Here is a 21,414-nt window from a genome sequence, read left to right as displayed (position 1 = left end):
CTAAACACAAATGCAGAAGGCTGATTATGGTTTGATGAAGCTCTGTGTCTGTGTATGTGTGCACGCAGGAGCAGAAACATGCCAGAAGCACATAAAGGAGGCAGGAAGTAAGCTCCAGAGACAGCCAGAAAAGCTCTTGTAGCATTATCTTGAGAAAAGCTGAGAGAGTTTTTGGGTAGAGTGCTGGCTGAAAAGAGGCTTGGCACTGTGAGAAAAGGAACTGTCTCCTGCTGTTTCATTCCTACTGTATTCAGGAAAACAGGACTTTATACATTCTTTGTGAATAAACAGGATTGCATCAAACAAATACCTGACTCCCTCTAACAGAAACAATCCAGAAGATCCTGAATATTGGTTAACTGCTCAGGTCAATATTATTTAATATGTTCTCTTACAATGAATAGCTGATAGTAGAAGGATGACAGGAAAGAGAAGAGAAAGGCTTAAAAGTACTTTCTCTTCTATTTTGAATATATTTATTCAAAAATTATTGTCTACTACCATTTTTTTAAGTTTCCAGGATTCTTCAGACCCCTTTCCTCTCCATTCACTCAGCAAACTTTCAACAGAACTTTGCAGACAGTTTCAACTATTAAAAAAAATCTAAATTGGGAATGATGATCAACTTCCACAATGTAGGCCACTGAACTAATTACATACCTTCATATTCAAGGGCACTAAAATATTCCTGTTTCATTTTAAGCTTTAATTCCTGTTTCTTTAGTTCCTCTGGTGTTAGAGGAATGGCAGTGGCTTCAGCCACAGGTGCTGGAGAAGGAACATCTGAAAGAAAAGAAAATATTTTCACCAAAAAGAAAATCTTATAATGTTTGGACTGCATATATGTAGACAACACAGCATAGTACAATTTGTTTTATGGAAATAATTTCTTTTCAAATGAATCTGATATCATTTTTATGAGATTACAAGTTTGGTGGATAAATGTAATTGTTGACATAATATCCTTAGACTTCTGTAAGACATTATTACTGCATGACATCCCAATTTAAAAAATTAACACTATACTAAATCAGTGTAGCACCTATTAAATGGATTAAAACTGGGTAACTAATAGAGCTCAAAATATAATTGCTAAAGGGAAATGATTATCTAATGGAGTTGTTTCTACTGGGGTTCTAGATGGTCATAATGATCCCTTGTGGACTTAAAATCTATTAATCTATTGATAATTTGCAGGTACACAAAGTACCTTTTGAATGCTAAGTGTCAGTCAAATTCAGAGATGAAGTAAATGGTGATAAAAGTTCTATGTTGATAAGTAGGACCCTACCAAATTCACGACCATGAAAAATACATCACGTGAAATCTGGTCTTCTCCCATGAAATCTGGTCTTTTGTGTGCTTTTACCCTATACTATACAGATTTCACAGAGGAGACCAGCGTTTCTCAAATGGGGGTCCTGACCCAAAAGAGAGTTGCTGGGCGTTTGCAAGGTAATTTTAGGGGGGTCATGGTATTGCCACCCTTATTTCTGCACTGTCTTCAGAGCTGGGCAGCTAGAGAGCAGCGGCTGTTGGCCAAGCGCCCAGCTCTGAAGGCAGCATCCCGCCAGCAGCAGTGCAGAAGTAAGGGTGGCAATACCATACTACGCCACCCTTATTTCTCCGCTGCTGCCTTCAGAGCTGGGTGTCTGGAGAGTGGCGGCTGCTGACTGAGGGCCCAGCTCTGCAGGCAACAGCACAGAAGTAAGAGCGGCAATACCATACCATACTATCCTTACTTCTGTGCCGCTGCTGGCGGTGGCTCTGCCTTCAGAGCTGGGATCCCAGCCAGCCGCCACCACTCTCCAGCTGCTCAGATCTGAAGGCAGTGCCACCGCCAGCAGCAGCACAGAAGTAAGGGTAGCAATACTGCAACCCCCTGCAATAATCTTGCAACCCCCCCCACAACTCCTTTTTGAGTCAAGACCCCTACAATTACAACACAGTGATATTTCAGATTTAAATAGTTGAAATCATGAAATGTATGATTTTTAAAATCCTATGACCATGAAATTGACCAAAATAGACCGTGAATTTGGTAGGGCCCTATTGATAAGTCAGTATTAGTTACATTAGGACAGTACTGAAATACGATAAGGAGGGTGTACAATGTATTAAAAGTAGGTCTCCTCTAGTTCATGTTATACTTTTTTACATCATCCTATTAGTTACTTTTACATGATGGACCTAAAGCCTGCAATGAAAACAACTTTAATATTATAAAGCTATTTTATAATTTTGTTTTTTAATATTGTGTTGGCAGTTTATTTGTAGTTTAAGCACTTTTGACTGTTAAGTGTTGTTAAGTACAGATAATGATAACTTTTCTTCCCCAACAACTGACTTGCAGCTGCTGTGGTGGTGCAACAGGATGATACCAGATCAGTATATCAGGTTGAACATAACTCTAATGATCAAATCTAAAGGTGACAAAATTGAGTGCAGAAAGTTATATCACTCTTTCAGTAAGTATGCTGCTGCACTGCCTACAAGATAAAAAAAAATTGCATTGTGCATCCCTAGGATGTGAAAGCCAGAAATAAAAGTTGGTGAGCTCTTCCACTCTCAGGAGATGTACAACAGCACTCTATTTGGCATAAAATGAAAAATGTATCCATTAATATCTTATCTTGTATTGTGAGGAAAGATGGTTAAGGCACTTGACTTAGATTCAGGAGACCTGATCTCTGAAACAGATTACTTCTATAACCTTGGACAAGTCATTTAGTGTATGTGTACACCGCAAAAAAAAAACCCTGTGGCAGCAAGTCTCAGAGCCCGGTCAAAAGACTTGGTCTCGTGGTATGGGGCTGAAAATAGCAGTGTAGACATTCAGGCTTGGGCTGGAACTTGGCCTCTGAAACCCGGGTGCCGGGGGGGGAGGGTCTTGGAGCTCTGGCTCCAGTCCAATCCCGCATATCTACACTACTATTTTCAGCCCTGCAGCACGAGCCCCACAAGCCTGAATCAATTGACCTGGGCTCTGAGACTCACTGACGCAAGTGTATTTTCGCTTTGTAGACATATGCTAAGTGACTTGCCCAAGGTTACACAAGTAGTCTGTGGCAGAGCACAGGTTTTTTTGCTGTGTAGCTATACATATACTCTCTCTGCACTTCATTTGCCCATTTTTTAAAATACTTTCTTTCCCCCACCATTTGCCTATCTTCTCTATTTAGACTGTCAAGTCATTGAGGCAGAGACTGTCTCTTATTACGTGTACATATGGTACTTATTACAATAGGACCCTGATCTTGGTTGGGTCTCTAGGTGCTAACAGAATTCAATTAAACAATACATTGTTTATACCTTGTCAGAATGATGACAGAGCAGGGACAGACCTGATTGATCTATCATATTATAAAGGTTGTTACATTATACTGTGGAATAATAGCCTTGGACTATTTTTATCCTGTTCTTTATTAATAAAGTAAGAAGTATTTATATGGTTTTAGCTACATCAGGAGATTAATGTTAGAAAAGAACAAGCATTTTTAAAAAAGTTGACATAATTTGATAAAATGGCTGCAATGTGTACATTTCCAAAACTATGCACAGAAAAAGATTAGCAAGTATTACTTTCTGGTATTACTTTGAACATTTATCCCTAAATATTATTTATGATTTAATTCACCCAACTGTCACTCAACAGTCTCTGGATTTCTTTATCACTACCATGTCAGCACACTGATATATCATGTTTTGAACTATCAAAAGAATAGAGAGAAAAGAATTAAACTTTTGTAGTTAGTCTCTTTTTTAACGTATGTTCATTTAATTTGAATAGTTTTATGCTCTATTTTTAAAAGAAAAGCACATGCTTCAGTTACCTTTCTTTTTGGTGGGTGATTTTGGAGGTGGTTTCTTGGCATCTTTGGCATCCTTTCCACCACCTTTGCCTCCTGCTGCCTGAGAAGGTTTTTGACGTTCTTGTTCTTTCTTTTCTAGCTGCTGGCGTTCTTTTTCTTCCTCGGCTTCTTTTGATTGTATTTCAGCAGTTACCTTAATATTCATATTAATATTTTAACTTAACTATTCTGGATCTATAACATACAATTAATATTTTGAACGAGCTATCCTTTATTTTCTACTAGTGGTTGCTGCTGGATGTATAATATAAATTAGATATTTTGATTCTTGATTTCATATCTGATCAGTATATGTTTATTAAATAAGGAAACAGTTGTTAAACCAAAAAAGCAAGAAGGAAAAAGATGGCAGCTTTAAATATTTCACAGAAGAAATTATTTAAGTATTAAAGGAAAGCAGCGGAAGTAGACCAACTGGTAACCAAAGCAGGGCTAGGCTTCAGTGAAGGCTGAGAAGCTGAAGAACTGAGGGTATGTCTTCACTAGCAACGTTAAAGCGCTGCTGTTAAACGTTAAAAGCTTTAACATGGCTGTGTAGTCACGGCACCAGCCCTGGGAGAGAGCTCTCCCAGCACTGTAAAAAAAAAAAAAAAAAAAAAAACCTCCATGAGGGGAATGGCTCCCAGCGCTGGTGAACTGTCTACACTGCCACTTTATAGCACTGAAACTTGCAGTGCCCCAGGGGTGGGGGGGGGGTGATGTTTCACACCCCTGAGCGAGAAAGTTGCAGCACTGTAAAGTGGCAGTGTAGACAAGGCCAGAGTTAAGTTATCTTAAGGCATTCACTGTAGAGGACATGTCTGACTATATTGTAAAAGTGCAGAAAGGTGGGAAAAGCCATCAATCCTAGCCACTGATCCAGGAACTGCCTTTCGAAACTAGCTGTGACACAAATAGCACACTTTGGGCACTATAAAATAAAGCTGGAGAAGTCTTGTGAAGTCTAATCTCTGCTTGAGGATTTATTTTTGGAAGGTTTAAGAAAAACTGTACTAAGGGGCAAATACTGATCCCTCTTCCTTATTGCACAGGTCACTTCTAACACCAGGATTGTTTGGTTCCTCCATATGAGGAGGCGGGAGACAAGATTTGAGTGGATATACACAGAGCAGAGCGCTGAGGAGGAACTGCTACTATGCTGATCCTGCCATTTCCCCGTTTATAGCAGGGATGTATTAGGGCTGCAGCGATTACTGAAACATCAGGAGTGGAACAGCAGCCATGGAGTTGAGATACTGGTGCATGGGTCTGGTATTTGGACTGGAAAGGTTTAGATCTAACTATTTAACCAATCTGTGAATCTTTACTAAACAAAGCATTTCTTACCATATTTGATATTGCTGTTACTGCTGCTTGCCATGTATCAGTGATAAGTTTCTCATCTGCCCCAAAGTTAAATATTGTACTTTCAGAGGAATTCTCCTCCTTATTGCTCTTTAGTTGAATTGCTTTGCTTTTCTGCTTGATGACATTTATTTCAGGAGAAGGGGGTCTACGAGGAACCATGGGAATCCTTGAAAACAAAATAGGAAATAACTCACTATCCCAATGGTGTAGTATATGTTTACATGGTGCAATTAAGTTACATTAAGAGAACCAGAACCCCATTTTCAAAGTCTGTGATAGCAATGGAAAAAGGAGGAATCCTCCCATGGATCACAAGTGGTAAAATTTGTGGATGACACAAAATCATGTTGATTAGTCTAGAGTAGAGAGGTTTATAAGGAACTCAAGACTGATCTAAACAAAACCAGGGGACTAGACAACAAATAATACACACTGGATTGATTGATATTAACTATTGATATATATATTGATGGGGTCTTGATGGACTGTAACCATTCAGGTATCAATATAGGTATTGTTATGCACAGCATTATGCCATTGTTATATACAAGTGATGGTACCCTCTCACCTTGAATATTGTGTTTAATTCCACGCACCCAGCAAGGCTGCTTTAACTTATGTTCAGTTGACCACAACCTCAGAGGCCATGCTCGTGAAATTTTAATTTCGTCACTGATACAGAACCAAATGTTTAATATTTAACTATAATTAGTTGCAGAATTTGTTGGGGAACTGTCATAATTTGGGGGAAAGAAGGAACCTTTTATCCGGCAGTTTTTGTTGTTTTGTTACTGCACAGAGTATAGATGGGGCAGCCAAAAGTGTATAATAAATTAAATACATTACAATACTCAACATCTATCATATGGCTGTGATCACCATCGTCTATCTAACAGTAACACATGGACAAACACACTTATATGCTATATTAATTACGTTACTTTTCTTTTTTTACAATGCAGTTTTTACCTTCTTGACTTGCTTTGTTCCACAGATTGCTCTACATTAACAATATCTAACAATGGGATTCTAGTGAACTCTTGACAGGCCTCTGTTGGCATTTTGCCTTCCATTCCCCTGTAATAGTCATGTAGAAATCTCTTTGTATCTTGAAAACGGTCCACTTCAACCTTCAGAACAGGACGGAACAAAGCAGTTTCTGTTTTTTAATACCCTAAAGTAATGCCTACATCATGAGAATGCTTGATGGAGGCTAGAAAATAGGACTGGTTGATCACATGTGTTTAAGTATCTTATAATAAATACATACTATAACATGTACTGGAAAAGTACACTTTCAGAATGTGTGTTCAAACTTTAATATAGATATTTCTAAGATTTAATAACAATATCAGCTATGAAATCAGAAAATATATTTAATTTGAACATATAAATATATTGATATTTAATTCTGACACATATATATATACAAAATTAATTAAAACAAATCTACCACGTGCTTCTAAACTGTAATTAAACAGATTTGAATAAATCTTTAATCCAAATTATTAAAAATCTTTAATAATAATATAAAGCAAAAGAAATTTGTTTAAATGGCCAAGAAAGAATTATAATTGTGCAAGCTGTTTAAAGAAAAAACAAGTGGATTTTGTAAGGTTCAAGACATCTATTTATTTCAGCGTGAAGCCAAAAAGCATTAGCACCTGTCATGCTTTGATTTATTAAACCAGTAGTGTCAGAGTCTCTAACTGTCAAAACGGCACTGCATATTCATGGGAAAATGCACAAAACCACATTCACAAAAAGAATAAAAATCTTATAGTGTAAAGCAGCCAGTTGGCCATAAGTTAAAGATAAAAATTTTTCTGTTTGGTTACGGAAAATAAAGGAAGTGGATGGAAATCTGATATAGACTAGTTAGGGATATCAGACCTCGCTAAAATGAGTATATAAAATCTATACTAATACAATAATATAGCAATATGAAGAACATATTATAGAATACCATAGTAAAACCTACACCAGAGGATCTCAGCAATCAGGAACTCTCTGCCTGTTTTGTTGCTATTCTTATTGCTTTCTCTGACAAAGCTGTTGAATGTAAAGATAGCACAATTTCAGACTTGCTACTTTTAGCACGAATAATTTTACCCATTATTGTCAATGAAGGTGATAGTAGGTAAAATTATTATTAATCATGTTAAGTAACGTAGTGTCTAAGGGCCAACCAAGAATGCAGCCTCCCTTGCACTTGGCTCTGTACATACCCAGAGTGGTAGATGATCCATGCCCTGAAGAAACTAAGTGTTGGGGAAGGGGTATAACCCACAAGCAGAGTGAACAATGTGATGATAGCAAATATCATGTCAACTCCATGGAGGTGGGGAAGGGTTTTGGGTGGGTTTACTTAGGAGGTAACAGTTTGAGGGGAAAACTCAGAAGCAGCTCAGTGACTTTGGAGCCAAAATCGCATTAACTTTCAATGACACTTAGTGCTTGACTACACGTGAATTTAGTTCATGGCAAAGTGGGTGCACCCTGCACTAGCCTACTCTGCGCTAACTGTCCGTGTGGACCTTGCTGATGCTCATTACCCATTCATTAGTGCATTTTGATCTATACTCGTTTCAAAGAAGGGTAGTTCAAAGTGCACTAACAAACTATTAGTACAGCCTTGTGCGAATACAAAAATTTGGATCCGCATCTGCGGCAATTAAATTGTATCCAACCCACAATCCACCTTTTATATGCATTTGCATCCACACCCACACCAGCACCATCTAGAGTAGCAGTTCTCAACCAGGCCTACATGGTCCCGAGAGGGCCACGAGCTGGTTTCGGGGGGTCCACGGGCCTGTCCCAAGCCCCAAAGCATCAGTGCCCCATGCAGGGCTGAAGCCCAGAGCCCCGAGCTGAAGTCCTGTAGCATCGTCTCTAGCAACATCTACTTGCCCTGGATCGTGTAAGTGCTGAATTGTGCTCCCTATGCTAACAGAGAGGTGTCCGTTTTTATAATGATCACTGAGGAAAGATGTGCAAATGGATTTTCTGTGCATATGTTGTGATGGTCCTTCCACCACTGAGGGATTATTTCATGAAGGTAGGTACGGAAAGAAGCATATTTAGACTGTGCCTGGTGTGTGAATAGATGGTTCTGAACCACCCCTGAAGGCAGCCCATTCGAAGTCTGACATGTTCCGTCATGAAGGTGGTGGCTGCCATGTGCCCCAGTAGTTGAATGCAGTTCCTGTTCATGGTTTGGGGTCTGAGCTGAATTCTCTTTGCTATGTTGGAAAGAGCCACAAATCTGTGCTGAGGAAAGTTGGCTCTTTTTATCATTGCCCACATCAAGATGTGCCCCTATGAACTCTAGGTTCTGTACCCAGGTCAAGATGGATTTTTGTATGTACAGTTGTTGGCCCAATTTGAGAAAGAGGCCTATAGCCTTGGAAGTTGCCCGAGACGTCAGTTCCAGGGGGCAGCTCAGCAACCAATCGTCCAGATAAGAGAATACTAAAACACCTTTCCTGTGCAGTTGCGTTGCTACCACCAACATGACCCTTGGGATAGGCTAAAGAGGAACACTCCATATTGAAAGTTATCCTGGCCTACAATAAAATGCATTGGACTTCCTCACCACAAGATGAGAACTTGAGGCAAAGGACACTGCCTAATGTACTCTGGGGTGGGTGTTTTGCTCATGGTCATAAACTTCTGAATCATGCTTATGGGGTTTCCCCAAATTAATGTCAGGTTACTTCCCTCTTTTTCTTTTCTTTTCTACGCACAGACTCAGTCATTGAGAAAGGGGAAGTATTGTCTCTTAGAGGTGCCCAGGGGTGATGTGTAATTTCCCAGGTTACTGGGTGGGGGAGCTCAAGCCAGTGCTCAGTTGTATTGTAAAAAGGAACCCCTGGATATTGAACCTGGCCCTTGTGGCTGCCGACTGCACCTGGCAGATGGGTTACATCAGTAAAAGAGAAAAACAGAGTTGAGGGAATCTCAATAGGACAACTGCTAGAGCTCCGTCTCAGGCAAAGGCAGTTAAGAAGAAACTGGGAGTGGTTCACCCATGCAGTGCTATATAACAACGGCATGGGCATGAGACTGACTAACACCCATGAGCAGGCCAAACGGACACTGCTATGAGAAATCACAGATCAAAGCTGCAGGGGGCTCTAGTGCACCTAGAGTGGAGCACTCGTAGGGACATGACTCGAAGAAGAACTGGATAAACAAGTCATTGAAGATGGCAGATGAAGGGTTGATGTTTGACATAGTGAGAGACTAGCCCAACTAAACAGGGAAAGGCAAAATCATTCAGGATGTTGAAGCACGGACAACATTGATTTGATGTTGTGGAGAATGGAAGCCTGTGAAAAAAGGATGTTTTTAAATGTACAGCATCATTTGTCAGTGCATCTATGAAAAGTGATATTTAGAGTGTATACTCTAAAATATGATACTGTAAAAGAGCTCCAAAAATATATATAATCAATGTCAAGCACTTAAAAGTTAGGAAATGACAGAATTAAGCTTATCTGTGCAACTTTAATTCAATCCCCTTCCATGTAGGCATGATGATAGTTTTTAATTACATGATCACATGATATTTTTTCCATAGATGTCCTGCTTCATTCAGTGCACAGGATGGATGGTGCTCTATTAAGATCAGTTATTCAATATTTTGTTTTATCTGCATGATTCAATGCATAGCCTTTGGTTTATTCATAGCATACTATTCAAACCCTGGTCTCAATACAGAATTATGAATTTCCTCATGGGCTTTTCTATGGCACTGATCAGGGTGCTTCCCAAACATTTATTTATCTTCAAAACACCCCTGTGAGGGGAGGGGATGGTATTATCCCATTTTACAGAGGGTGAACTGAGGCACAGAGAGATTAAAGTCAAAACTATCCACTAATTTTGGATGCCTAATTGAAGAAGCTTAGGACCTGATTTTTCAGAGTACTTAGCATTAGATAGCACTTTATATTCAAAGCACAGCTCTCATTGACTTCAGCTGCGAGTCTCCTTGCCCACCAAATCCCAGTCCCCAACCTGAGTCCCAATTTCCTCCACCCCCAACACTCACTCACAGTGTCTCTCCTCTCCTCCAGTTCCAGACTCAACAGATTCCTTGTCCCAGTCTATTCCTTTCCCTCCCTCCATCCCTTCTTCATCCATGCTGCCTGGGCACTAAAAGGGAAGGATGTCATTGAGAGCACAGGAGAGAGAGTCTCTCCCTGCTCTCAGTTCTAGTGTCTGTCCATGCCCTTGCCTGGAGCAACTGGAAGCAGCAATTACAGGGGAAGTCCAGCTTCAACCCTGTAGCCCTGGGCTGGAACATGCTCAGTCACTCTGTAGTGATGGTGCATGAGCAGTCTGGTGAGCACTAGGAGCTGTGAGGGGCTGGAGCATGTTCATTAACAGATAAAAATCTCCAAAGGTATTATCCTTAAACTCTAGGAAGCTTTTACTGAATATGTGTGATGTGAGGTTTTTCAAAGGTTTATAACTTGGCCAAATGTGAGCAGAATTTCTCAGGAACAGCAAAAGGCACATTCCTGACACAAAGGCCAATCCCTATCAAATTTCAAGTCCAGGTTCCAAAGAAAAAAAAAATGACCAGATTTTTTTACATGGCAAAACAATGTTTTTCCCCTTTGCTTCACTCTTAGAAATGGCTGAACTGTTTTGGCTGAAATTTTCCAAAAGACATCTGGCACCTACAATTTCATCCCAAATGGCTAAAGTTTGGCAAAGTTATAAGGAACTGAAAACAAGGTCTTATAAAAGGAAGTGTTGGGCAATCTTAAAATAGGTGGGTCTGGTAACATTGTATATAATTACAGCATTTAGATGGCCAAGTTAAGAACAGAGGCCATTATAAATAGAAAAGGATAACCAATACCAGGATATTTCACTAAACTCATTTGATTGGTAAGCTGAATGCAAATAGCAACATTATGCAATATAGCCCAAAAATTTATTTTTACAGGACTATGATAATGGTATTTTTCTCGATCCGCTCTGCTCAGAAGGTGATACAATGCCAGGAGTGCACATGCATTCTTCTTTTTTATATTTTCTCACTCCTCACTTCAGTCAGCTTCCTTCTTTAGTGGGGTTGAATTAAAGGGATATTTGGTCTTGACCATGTAGTCTTAAGGGACCACATACGTGAAGTCCCACTGAGATAAATACATTAATCCAAGAGTCTGCCTGGGCAACTGCAGGATAAGGACTATATTGATATAGCTATTTACCATACCTGCATAAGTGAAAAGAAATGGTTCATCAAGATTCCCATATGATCTGGTAACCAGCCATCATTCATGATATCACTACGTTCTTGCTCTGCTTCTTCCCTTCTGTTCTCACAAATATCCCAGAGACGGTCCCTCAGGTCCTAAATACAAATACTATTGCAAATAATGGATGTGTAAAACCTTAGGCTATCTTTCATATATTTAAGTATAATAAAAGTCAATCCAAAAGAACCTGGCCAAAAAGCAATCAACAAAATGTAGCCTTGGAGACCCACCACGGGCATGGACTGACTGAGAAGTAAGAAGACACAACCAGTATTATTGGTACCAATGAATGCACAACTAGTATGTGCTGTTTTTTCTCCAGTACTGGAGTGAGAATTGGTGGTGGTGGAGGCTGTAACCTTCACAGTTCTGGGAATCAGAATATAATTTTGCTAGGCCAAAAGCCACTTATGGCAAACAGGTCTTTGAAGCTGAGATGCACCTGCACTGGCCTTTAAACCTGAAAGAAGGTACCCATCACGCTTTGTTCTTAAAAGGCACTCAGTCCTTTCTCTAATGGCGATTTCCCATGTTTCTTCTATGTAAACACATCAAAAAAGAACAACATCGACAACAGAGGTACTGGTATACTGACCCATATTTTTGACAAAGGAAAAGAATGAAAAGAAAAAGAAACAGTGCTTATTCCAAGTCTTATGCCCACTATAACTAAACTCCAGGAAAGTTCCCTAGGCTTTTAGGATTTCATTGCAATGCACTGCAGAAAAATGACACTGCAATTATAACGTCTTGTTCCAACATAATGCCAAGCACTTCAGGCCAGATCTAATCAATCATTTCAGCAAACCAGTTGGGAAATTATTTTCAATGTAATAAACTCATCTCTGTAACAGAGTTAATACAAGTAAGATTCACCAGAATACCAACTGCTTTGAAAAGATCTGCTGAAAAGATTTTGCCATGGTATATTAAAACAACTACCACTGTCTCTTTCACAGCCACAGAGTATCAACATTCTCTATGCAGCAGTAAGTCTGACTCAGGGTAAATTTTTCACCATTCCTACCAGTTTATCAGTTGCAGGCTGACAATGTTAAAAAAAAAGCAAAGGAAGGGGAAATATAAGTGGCTAAGTTCAGTCCACTAGTAGTAGGTATTAATTTAAATTATTTTCCTACTGATAATAATATAATCACTATGGCCAAGAGGAGGCATTACTAAAGTAACATGCAATATGAAAAATTACAATAGTTTTATTTCATTGTATGCAGATCTTCTAAGATGTACACTTGCATTCCATTTCTATTTAATGAAGCTGATTCTTTAGTAGCAACTGCCACAATTTTTTCCATCTTCTGGAATTCTGCACATAAAGTCTATTCTTCTCTCCATGTGACCTTAGGTTTTGCCACTGAGATAGAGCATCACACATATGGGATATTCCAACTCCTGTATTTCTTTTTAGCTTCTTGAAATTGTTTTTAACTGGGTTTATGCTATTATCCTGGAAAAAGTACATTTTGACATTTTGATATTAGAAATCATTCTTTCTTTTTGCCAGTCATGTAATCAATTCTTCATTTTTCAGATATTCACCTCACTAGCTGGGCCGCAATTTTGATGGGGCCAGGAGTGGCAGAGACATTTTCTGGGGGTGGAGGATGGGGGAAGAGGGTGAGAGCTCACCTGGAAAAGGCTGAGGAAGTGTTCCATGTGCCCCTACTCCTTTTCTTTCTCCTCCCCCCTACTCCTTTTCTTTCAGCATGCGGGGGCTGCTTTTCCCTTCCCTCCTCTTTCTTCCTCATGCTTAGCGGGGGGAAGAGGGGACATACTCGATCAGAGGCCTAGGCTCTGAGACCAGTACCACACACTGCCACAGCCAATGAGCAGCAGGGGTGGTGCCAAAGCTGGCTCTGTTTGGTGACTGATGCTGTTTGGTGGTGGTGGAGAGTGAGAAGGGTTCATATAATAGTTGCCTAGGCAAGGTAGCACTAGTACATTAGTAGTCATATTACCTCAATCCTGTGTGAATTCAAATGCCCAAAGATGTACAAAGCTCCAGAGCTAGAAAAACTGAAGCATTTGCCATTTACTCACAGCAACCCTTTGGTGTAATTCTGCTTTTGTTTCCTCATCTTCCCACAGATCATCAGCAATGGAGTTATAATCAGATTGCCACTGAGATACAAACTCCTGCTTATGGTCTGGACGCTTCAGGTAATCCTTAAAATGGTTTCTGTGAACAGTGAGTCAAAACAAAGGAGTTTTAGCGCTAAAACATACATAGTGTGCTAGAGGAATAATATAAAATGAGAATTCTAATGTAATTAACTACTGTTACTCACCTAGTATCTGCTAAGTAGTGAATCACAGAATACCGTTCTTCTCTTAAACATCTAAGTATAGTTTTGATGGTATTTTCATATGTATTTTCTACCATTTCCCAATAAGGTACTAAAAATTCAGGTATTTCCTGTTAATTATTAAAACACACAAATCTTTACTTTATATACTTCCTGCAGCCTGTCCAAACACACAATCAGCAAGTATAGGAAAGAGGTATCTTGGACATCAGGTTAACAATATATTTCCTTTATTTTATTTATAATTAAGGCTACGATTATGTCACGGAGGCACAGAATTCATGACTTCCATTGACCTCCGTGACATTTTCTGCCTTGGGGCTGGAGCTCCCACCCAGCCCCGCCCTCATAGCCCCCAACCTGCAGCTGTCTACCTGCCCCAGGGGATGGGGGGGGACTCTCCGCAGCTGCCAAGCCACGTCAAACGGGAGACCCCAAGCAGCTGCCCAGCCACGGCCGGTGGCCTCCCTGCATCTGCCCAGCTGTGGAGGGCAGGTCAAGGCGACCCCGCACAACAACTGCCCAGCCGCGGCTGGAAGGCGGGGGGATCCCACGCAGCTGCTCAGCCGCGGCGGGCAGCCGATGGACCCACTTCAGCTGCCAGCCACAGCAGGCACTCCCCACAGCTGCCCAGCCGCAGCTGCAGCCACGGCCAGGGGATCCTGCAGCTACCAGCTGCCCAGGGTAAGGGGACCCCGCTGCAGCCCAGCCCCAGGGGCAGGGAGACCCTGGAGTTCCCACACACCACATCAGTGGGGGACCCGGGAGCCCCAGCAGCAGTGGGTGCTGAACCCACCCATCCCTTTTGTCAGGGACATTTTTAGTGAAAGTCAGGGACAGGACATGGGCTGCCGTGAATTTCTGTTTATTTCCTGTGACCTGTCCCTGACTTTTATTCAAAATATCTGTGACAAAAACTTAGCCTTAGTTATAATGTATTACAAATACCCTGCCAAAATATAATATTTACTCTGGATACACCTTTCATAATATTAAAGTGTTACCATCTTGTCAACCATGTGCATTGTCACTCAGGAATTATCCATAAATTTCTAATATATGTCATTATCAAATTATCAGATATTTTCAATACTGTACACTGAGTTGCAGCATATTTTTAAAATCACATCTCTTTAGGTATTTATATTTATAATTCATGCTACAATCTCTCAGACATTCTTTATGTATTAGAAATATGTTTTAAAATGAATTCATTTGTAATGGACAAAAAGTTATCTAGAACTCAATAAAGTATAGTCATATAAAAGATTTCTAATCTTGAACTGCTGCACCTTGGGAAGTGGCTCATCTATATAAACCCATTTATCTGATCCTGGTTTAATTGGCGGTGGTCCTACAGGGGTGGGAGGAGGTACATCTTCAGGTGTAGCTGGTGAAGATTTTTTCCCTGGTGATTTTCCTCGAACGGAGCCTTAAATATAAATGCACAATTAGTACCCTCAAATATATTTTAAATAACAATAAATACATGGACCTAGACACCTAAGCTGCTTAGTTGCCTTCAAATAAACTTTGCAGGTGTTCAAATGTGTCATTCCGCAACCAATATATAGCTGAAGTCAGTAGTTTTGCATTTATATAATGATATTTTCCAGTTTAGCTTTTATTTTATTCGACTTGCCAAAAAAGTTAGATTTCCTAAAGCTCTGCTGTGAAAGAAATAGAAAGATAATGAAACAAGTTACTTACCACGTTAACAAAAAGTAAATGGTATTGTTACCATTATGACTGCCAGTATAGGTACCATGATTTCAAGGTATCACCATGTAATTTCTGCTTGATGGATCTTGAACACTGTAAATATTTACAGTTTCTATATAGCAGGGCTTGGAAGAGCTGGAGTCAGACTGAAATAATTTCTAGGACCAATAATCCTTTGAGGTTACCCCATGATTTCATGGCAAGATGCTGTTTTTAAATTCAATTAACCCTGGGCATTAGGGTTACCCACAGAGTGCTTCATTTGATATACACTCTACTTTTAACTTTACATGTACTGCAAAATACAAAGTAAATCATAGGTCATAGCCCTGCAAGTGGGGATACACAACACATAGTCTGAAAAGCTTCTAGCAAAAGCAAAAGGAAAGAATGGGTACTTACAATCACTCTCACTACTGGATCACTTTCTAAAGACTAGGTGTTTTTAAATTGTTGAGGAATGAGAGAGAAATGGGCAACAGGAGGGGCAGGACGATGGTATGGCAAGATTCAAAGGGGGAAGAAGAGGAATAAAAACAGAAAAATCAGATATATAGGGAAGGGGAAAGAAACAGGTGAATTTGAATCCAAACCCCAGCACTGAGGGAAAACTGAGAAGTACGGAAGGAGCAGAAAGTGAGCGGTACAAGAACTGGGGGAAAGACCAAGGCAGATAAAGGAAGATAAAGTTAGTAAACTAAAGAGGGGGATCAGAAAAGATCATTCAAGCAGGGAGTTGGGGGGGAAAAATCTAGTGGCCTGCAGGAAAATGTGGGAAACTATTTAGAAAACCATAGGAACTGTAAATGCGGCAAGATTTACAATTGTCACCTGCACTCCATCTTTGTACTACTTTAGGAGGGGGATCCAGCCAAATAATTTCGCTCTGAGAGCAGTCAGACAAGAACATAAGGTATGGTAAAATAATATTGGCTGTACTTAGTAGAGAATTGAATGGGTCATGTTGTGTACAATAAGCTCCTTTAAAAATGTTATACAATGGTCCCATTCTTTTGTTTAAATTTTTAGTGAAGACATATCTTTGTTCACTGCCTCATTGCTGTGACAAAATCTGTACATCCAATAATAGCATAACTAGTATTCCCCAAAGGAACCTCTGCTTCTGAAAGTGCTGATTTAGTATGACAGAAAGCAGATAAGCTGATAACCAAATAAAGTACTCAAAGGATATCTGTAGTAAACATTGTGATGTGCCTGTCAATGCCCTAAAGCTCCTCCCAGTGCTCCCTCACTTAACATCCCTACACTCATACCACCTGCTTTGCTCTCATCATCCCTCTAGCCTCTGAGAACAGGATTGGACTCCATTTGGAATTCATCAACACAAACCCTAAATTGCTTGTTGTTGACTGACCCAAAGGATTATTGCCCCACAGGGTCTGAGTGCTCTGCAGCACCTCCAGACTCCAAGTGTGAAATCCTTGCTCCACTCAAATCAATGGGAGTTTTGCTATTGACTTCAGTGGGGCCAGGCTTTCGTGCCAAAGCTCATGCACATAAATGTAGAAGACAAAACCAACCACGTGGTTCCTTGGAAACATTTTATCCAAGTATCTGTCATGTGTGACATTTACAAGAATTCATCATGAAGTGGCTGAATCTCCCTTTGTTGGTATACTACACCAAATTGTCCATATCTCAGTGTCCCTTACAACCTAATTAACAGTTATCAACACTATTTTTAAAGAGAGGAGTGGAAGATAAGTAAGAACTATACATCCTTATGTTAATTACCAAAAGAGTAAAAAACAAACAAACATGCAAACGTGTACTTCACCTGGTTTATTTACTTCATCTTTCTTTTCCTTTTTCTCTTTAAAGGATTCTGACTTTTTGGGTGGCTCTAAGGAAAGTTTTAAAAAAAAACACAAAGACACACAGCAGAGACACCTTTAAGATGCAGAGTTACCAGCATTTCTGAAGTGTTAATATACCAATTTCTCTCTAATGCTAATATGTTGATAATGAAACTTGGGTCTTTCCTGTATATACATTGTGCTGTCTCAGATGGTGAGGGTACTAGCTCTGAGGTTAAACACAGGAAGGAAAGGCTGAAATTAATACTCAGTTATCTCAAGGAATTAAACTATACCTGCTGGACAGCTCCCTTTGAACATTTTAGAACCTCCTCTCAAAGTATCTGTGAGAAGATGTGAAACTGACTCATATTACTGGAAAAAGGTAGACAGGCTGTTCAGAGGTTTGGGACAATTATTTAATAGGAAATACGCTCTAGTTAATCTTTTTGGAAATACACTGAAAGTATTTATTATTTCCCAGGATCTGTTCCAAACAGCTAAGAAAGAGCTTTATAAATAAGTTTGCTATGGCTGACAAACCTTTGGGTGATTTGGATTTTGCGGGCATAGGCTCCTTATCTTCAGAAGGAGATTCAGTTTCCTTATTTTTATCTGCTGGAACTGTTAGCATCTCAGCTTGTGGCAAAGGGGTAGGAACTTCTTGCTTTTTCTCAGATTCTTTTTTTTTCAGTTCTTTTCCTTCAACATAATTTCAATAAAACACATATAATCTGATAAAAGATGTACTGTAATCATATTATTAATTTTGAACCAATAAATCTTGAAGACTATTCACTATTATATCTTACAAAATATGTGTGCGAACAACAAATATGTGTTTACTTTTGTTTTATGTATTTAAATGGATTAGCATTAAAAGAAAGCTACATTTAAAATGGGTGCATCCATTTGCATAAGCTGTATATTTATAGAGACTTGCTGAAAATATGCCCTTTTAAATTAAACATAACTTGACAATTTTTTCTCTCACTTATACCAGTGTAAAACTAGAGTAATATCAATTAAGTTATTCCAAATTTATACTAGTTTGTCTGGGAACAGAATTTGGCCCACGCTTACACAATCCATAAATACATCAACACACACACTACAGCCGAACAATTACCAAAATTCCAACTTTGGTATTTTTGTGAGTCTGATCCAAAGCAAAGTTTTGCCATTTCTGCAACTGAATATAGCTTTTCATGGGCAAAATAACAAAATTTCAGCTAATGAGGGAGATTTGTTTGTAATAGGGATTTTTGTCAATAAAGTAGATAGTTAGAAAATATTTTTGTCTATATAAAAAAATGTGCAGTGAGAATGAAAAATGTCACCTTTCCACAAACCTGCAAAAACATTACACCTTTCAGTGCCAGTGAGATATTTTTAAGCTCCCTTCTGAATTATAAAGACCCAACCATATATTTTAATATTAAAGTCTCCATATGAAAAACATAAATTCAAAAACTTACTTCTGTTCTGTTTTTTAGCAATTTCCTCCATTATGATTTCCTTTATCCTTTTACACAGAAGGTTCTTTTCTGTCTCGCCATTAACTTTCACTAGAATATTTTGCTGTACTGAAAACCATTTCTCTAGTTTTGGCCAGTTGTCTAGAAAGCCAGCAATTCTGTGAAATCATATCAATGTATAATTTTAAAATCAAAACGTTAAAACAAATAGTGAAAAATAAAATCTTATTCTCAACCCAACAAACACATTTAACAGCATGGTGTCTAATCTAAATCTAATGCCAATTCTGAAGATATTCTGGATGCAGAACTCCCAGTGTAGATAAGGCCACAGGTTAAACTAATCTTCTGTTACATCATCATTAAAAATCAATAATTATTAAAAATATTAATATAAACTAATTACATATTTAGACATGCAGGTTGTTGTCTCTTTAAATTTGCTCATTATACAAAATTAAATATTTAGTGCAAATGATTTTAAAAGAAAGTATAGTACTATTTTTGTATATAAAAATAAAAGAGAAAGATAAAAGAAAGCCCAATTTTGGAAATACCCTAAGCCAAATTGAGACACAACATGCATTTATGTATCACATAATATAAATATGTAGATAGCTGTTTTGATATGAATTTGAAAAATAATCTTTTCAAGACTTTGAAAAGTAGAGTATATGAATTATTATTTTGGGGAATCATTTATACTATACCAATAAATGAGGATACGTACTTGGGCCCCACTTCAGCAAATTTCTTAAGGACATCCTTAACTTTAAGTACATGAACGGTGTCATTAGAAGTCAAGTATACCCTGACTGCTCTGTGCTTAAAGTTAATGACGTGCTTCAGTACTCTGCTGAAGTAGAGCCTTACTGGACTAAATATAACAAACCTATGTTGTATCTGGTCCCTAACTAAATCGATCTTCTCTCTTTCTTTGAGTTCAACATCTGAAGCTTGATCACTGTCTTCCAGTTGAATCTGTGATGACCCTGATTTATCTGTTGAGTAGAAAATACCAGAGACTATTGAAACAAGTTACTACATAGACTTGTTCTGTGTTCCTGTTAAAAAGTTTATCAAAATGAAAACACCGACTGGCTACTTCACTCCTTCATTTTTAAAACTAGCTCCATACATTCTACACAAAGGAGATGGTAATACAGTACTTTATTAGGAATACATTCTCATTAGATTCCTGGGACTATGGCATTTACTGTCAAATTTTCAAAGTGCTTTAGCAGCACAATCCCTTCGAATAATTGAGAATTGCAAATCTAAAGTTCTAAGGCCTTGTCTTCACTGCATTGTTAGCTCTAGTTGTAACTCAAGTTTTACATTTAACCCACCTTCTGTTCACACATAAAAATCTCTAGCTGGAGTTAAGTGGTGCTTTAAGCTCGAGCTAGTGGGTTTGAGCTAGTTGGTCAAAGGGTATAGGTTGAAGCTCAAGTGATGCTGGTGTTTGAGCTAATAACACAGTAGGGATGCAGCAGCTCATGTAACAGCAACTCATCTATTGCTAATCCAATCACTCAGTGCCGCTAATCAAATCACTGTGCTTTCCCAGTGTGGCCATCTCACTCGGGATAGGGTAGCCCGAGCGGAGTAGCCCAAGTATACTAACTTCAGGTAACTATGGCAGTAAAGACAAGCCCTATGTCATTCTTTGGATCTTTAAGGGGCATTCTCCTTTCAGTTTGGACAACATACGTTCTCGTCAAGATAATACGTCCCTCCATAGCCATCATGTGTAAGGTGACAAAGAGGATGTGGTCTGAGTGGAGTGTGGGGATGGCCATTTGTTGCCCTCCTTATCTTTGACTCTATAATACAATGTGCTTTGGCTATTTTGTCAAAAACACTTATTCCTGCATCCTCACAGGATTAAATGAACATACATAGTGAAGGCAGTGATCAGTGTGGGGGGTAGTGGTGCCATTTGCTCAGGTGTGCACCTTCCCTCTTCTCCCTTTTGCTTCTCTCCTAGTTTTCAGTCATTGCAATATGCGGCCCTCAGAGAATGATGTTGTCTGTACATTCACAATAAACTAGTCATATTTCTGCACTTGCTGTATTATATATTTTTTCTACTTGGCACTTCATTAAATTATGTGGGATACTGCATATCAGCTGGTGCCAACATAATGCAGATTTAAACAAATAAACACAGCATTTTTTGGCTGCAGGCAGATCTCAAAAATTAAGAAAAAAATCTACAATAGTTTGAAAGTACCTGCACTAATGATACATAGTAACCACATGAGATCTAGTGAGATTTAGAGAAATTTGTCAGTAATGATTTTTTGCTCCATTGAATATAAGCTATTGTGAGACATTCTGGTAAATCTTGAGATAACTTCTGTAACTAGTGTGTGATTAGTATGACATTTATATTTAGCTATACACTATAGCAGGAGTATACAAGCTGAAGTCAGAGGCCACAAGAAGCCTGCAAAATATTAAAATACAGCCAATAGCTTCCCTCTTTTTATAACTGCACATAAAGAAAAAATCTGATGATGAATCTAAACAACACACAATTCCTATCCATCATCATCATCAGGGAAGAG

The 21,414-nt window shown here is 39.0% G+C and overlaps 1 protein-coding gene across 1 annotated transcript in view; it reads right to left on the bottom strand.

Annotated features, from left to right (window-relative positions):
* Positions 1–21,414, bottom strand: part of LOC141987269 (sperm flagellar protein 2-like) — a 68,038-nt gene that overhangs the window by 35,667 nt on the left and 10,957 nt on the right. Inside the window, exons 5-16 of the mRNA XM_074952470.1 lie at positions 19,734–19,842; positions 18,842–18,999; positions 17,907–18,065; positions 17,345–17,410; positions 15,117–15,256; positions 13,807–13,934; positions 13,559–13,697; positions 11,458–11,595; positions 6,189–6,349; positions 5,199–5,385; positions 3,834–4,005; positions 661–783 (exon numbers count right to left, since the gene is read on the bottom strand). Of these exons, the coding sequence (XP_074808571.1) occupies positions 661–783; positions 3,834–4,005; positions 5,199–5,385; positions 6,189–6,349; positions 11,458–11,595; positions 13,559–13,697; positions 13,807–13,934; positions 15,117–15,256; positions 17,345–17,410; positions 17,907–18,065; positions 18,842–18,999; positions 19,734–19,842 (1,680 nt within the window). The remainder of the gene's footprint in view (positions 1–660; positions 784–3,833; positions 4,006–5,198; positions 5,386–6,188; positions 6,350–11,457; positions 11,596–13,558; positions 13,698–13,806; positions 13,935–15,116; positions 15,257–17,344; positions 17,411–17,906; positions 18,066–18,841; positions 19,000–19,733; positions 19,843–21,414) is intronic.

The sequence above is a fragment of the Natator depressus genome, chromosome 5, assembly GCF_965152275.1.
Source record: "Natator depressus isolate rNatDep1 chromosome 5, rNatDep2.hap1, whole genome shotgun sequence".
Taxonomy (NCBI): Eukaryota; Metazoa; Chordata; order Testudines; family Cheloniidae; genus Natator; species Natator depressus.
Note: the sequence above shows the minus strand (reverse complement) of the source record. Positions and strands in the feature narration are given on the sequence as shown.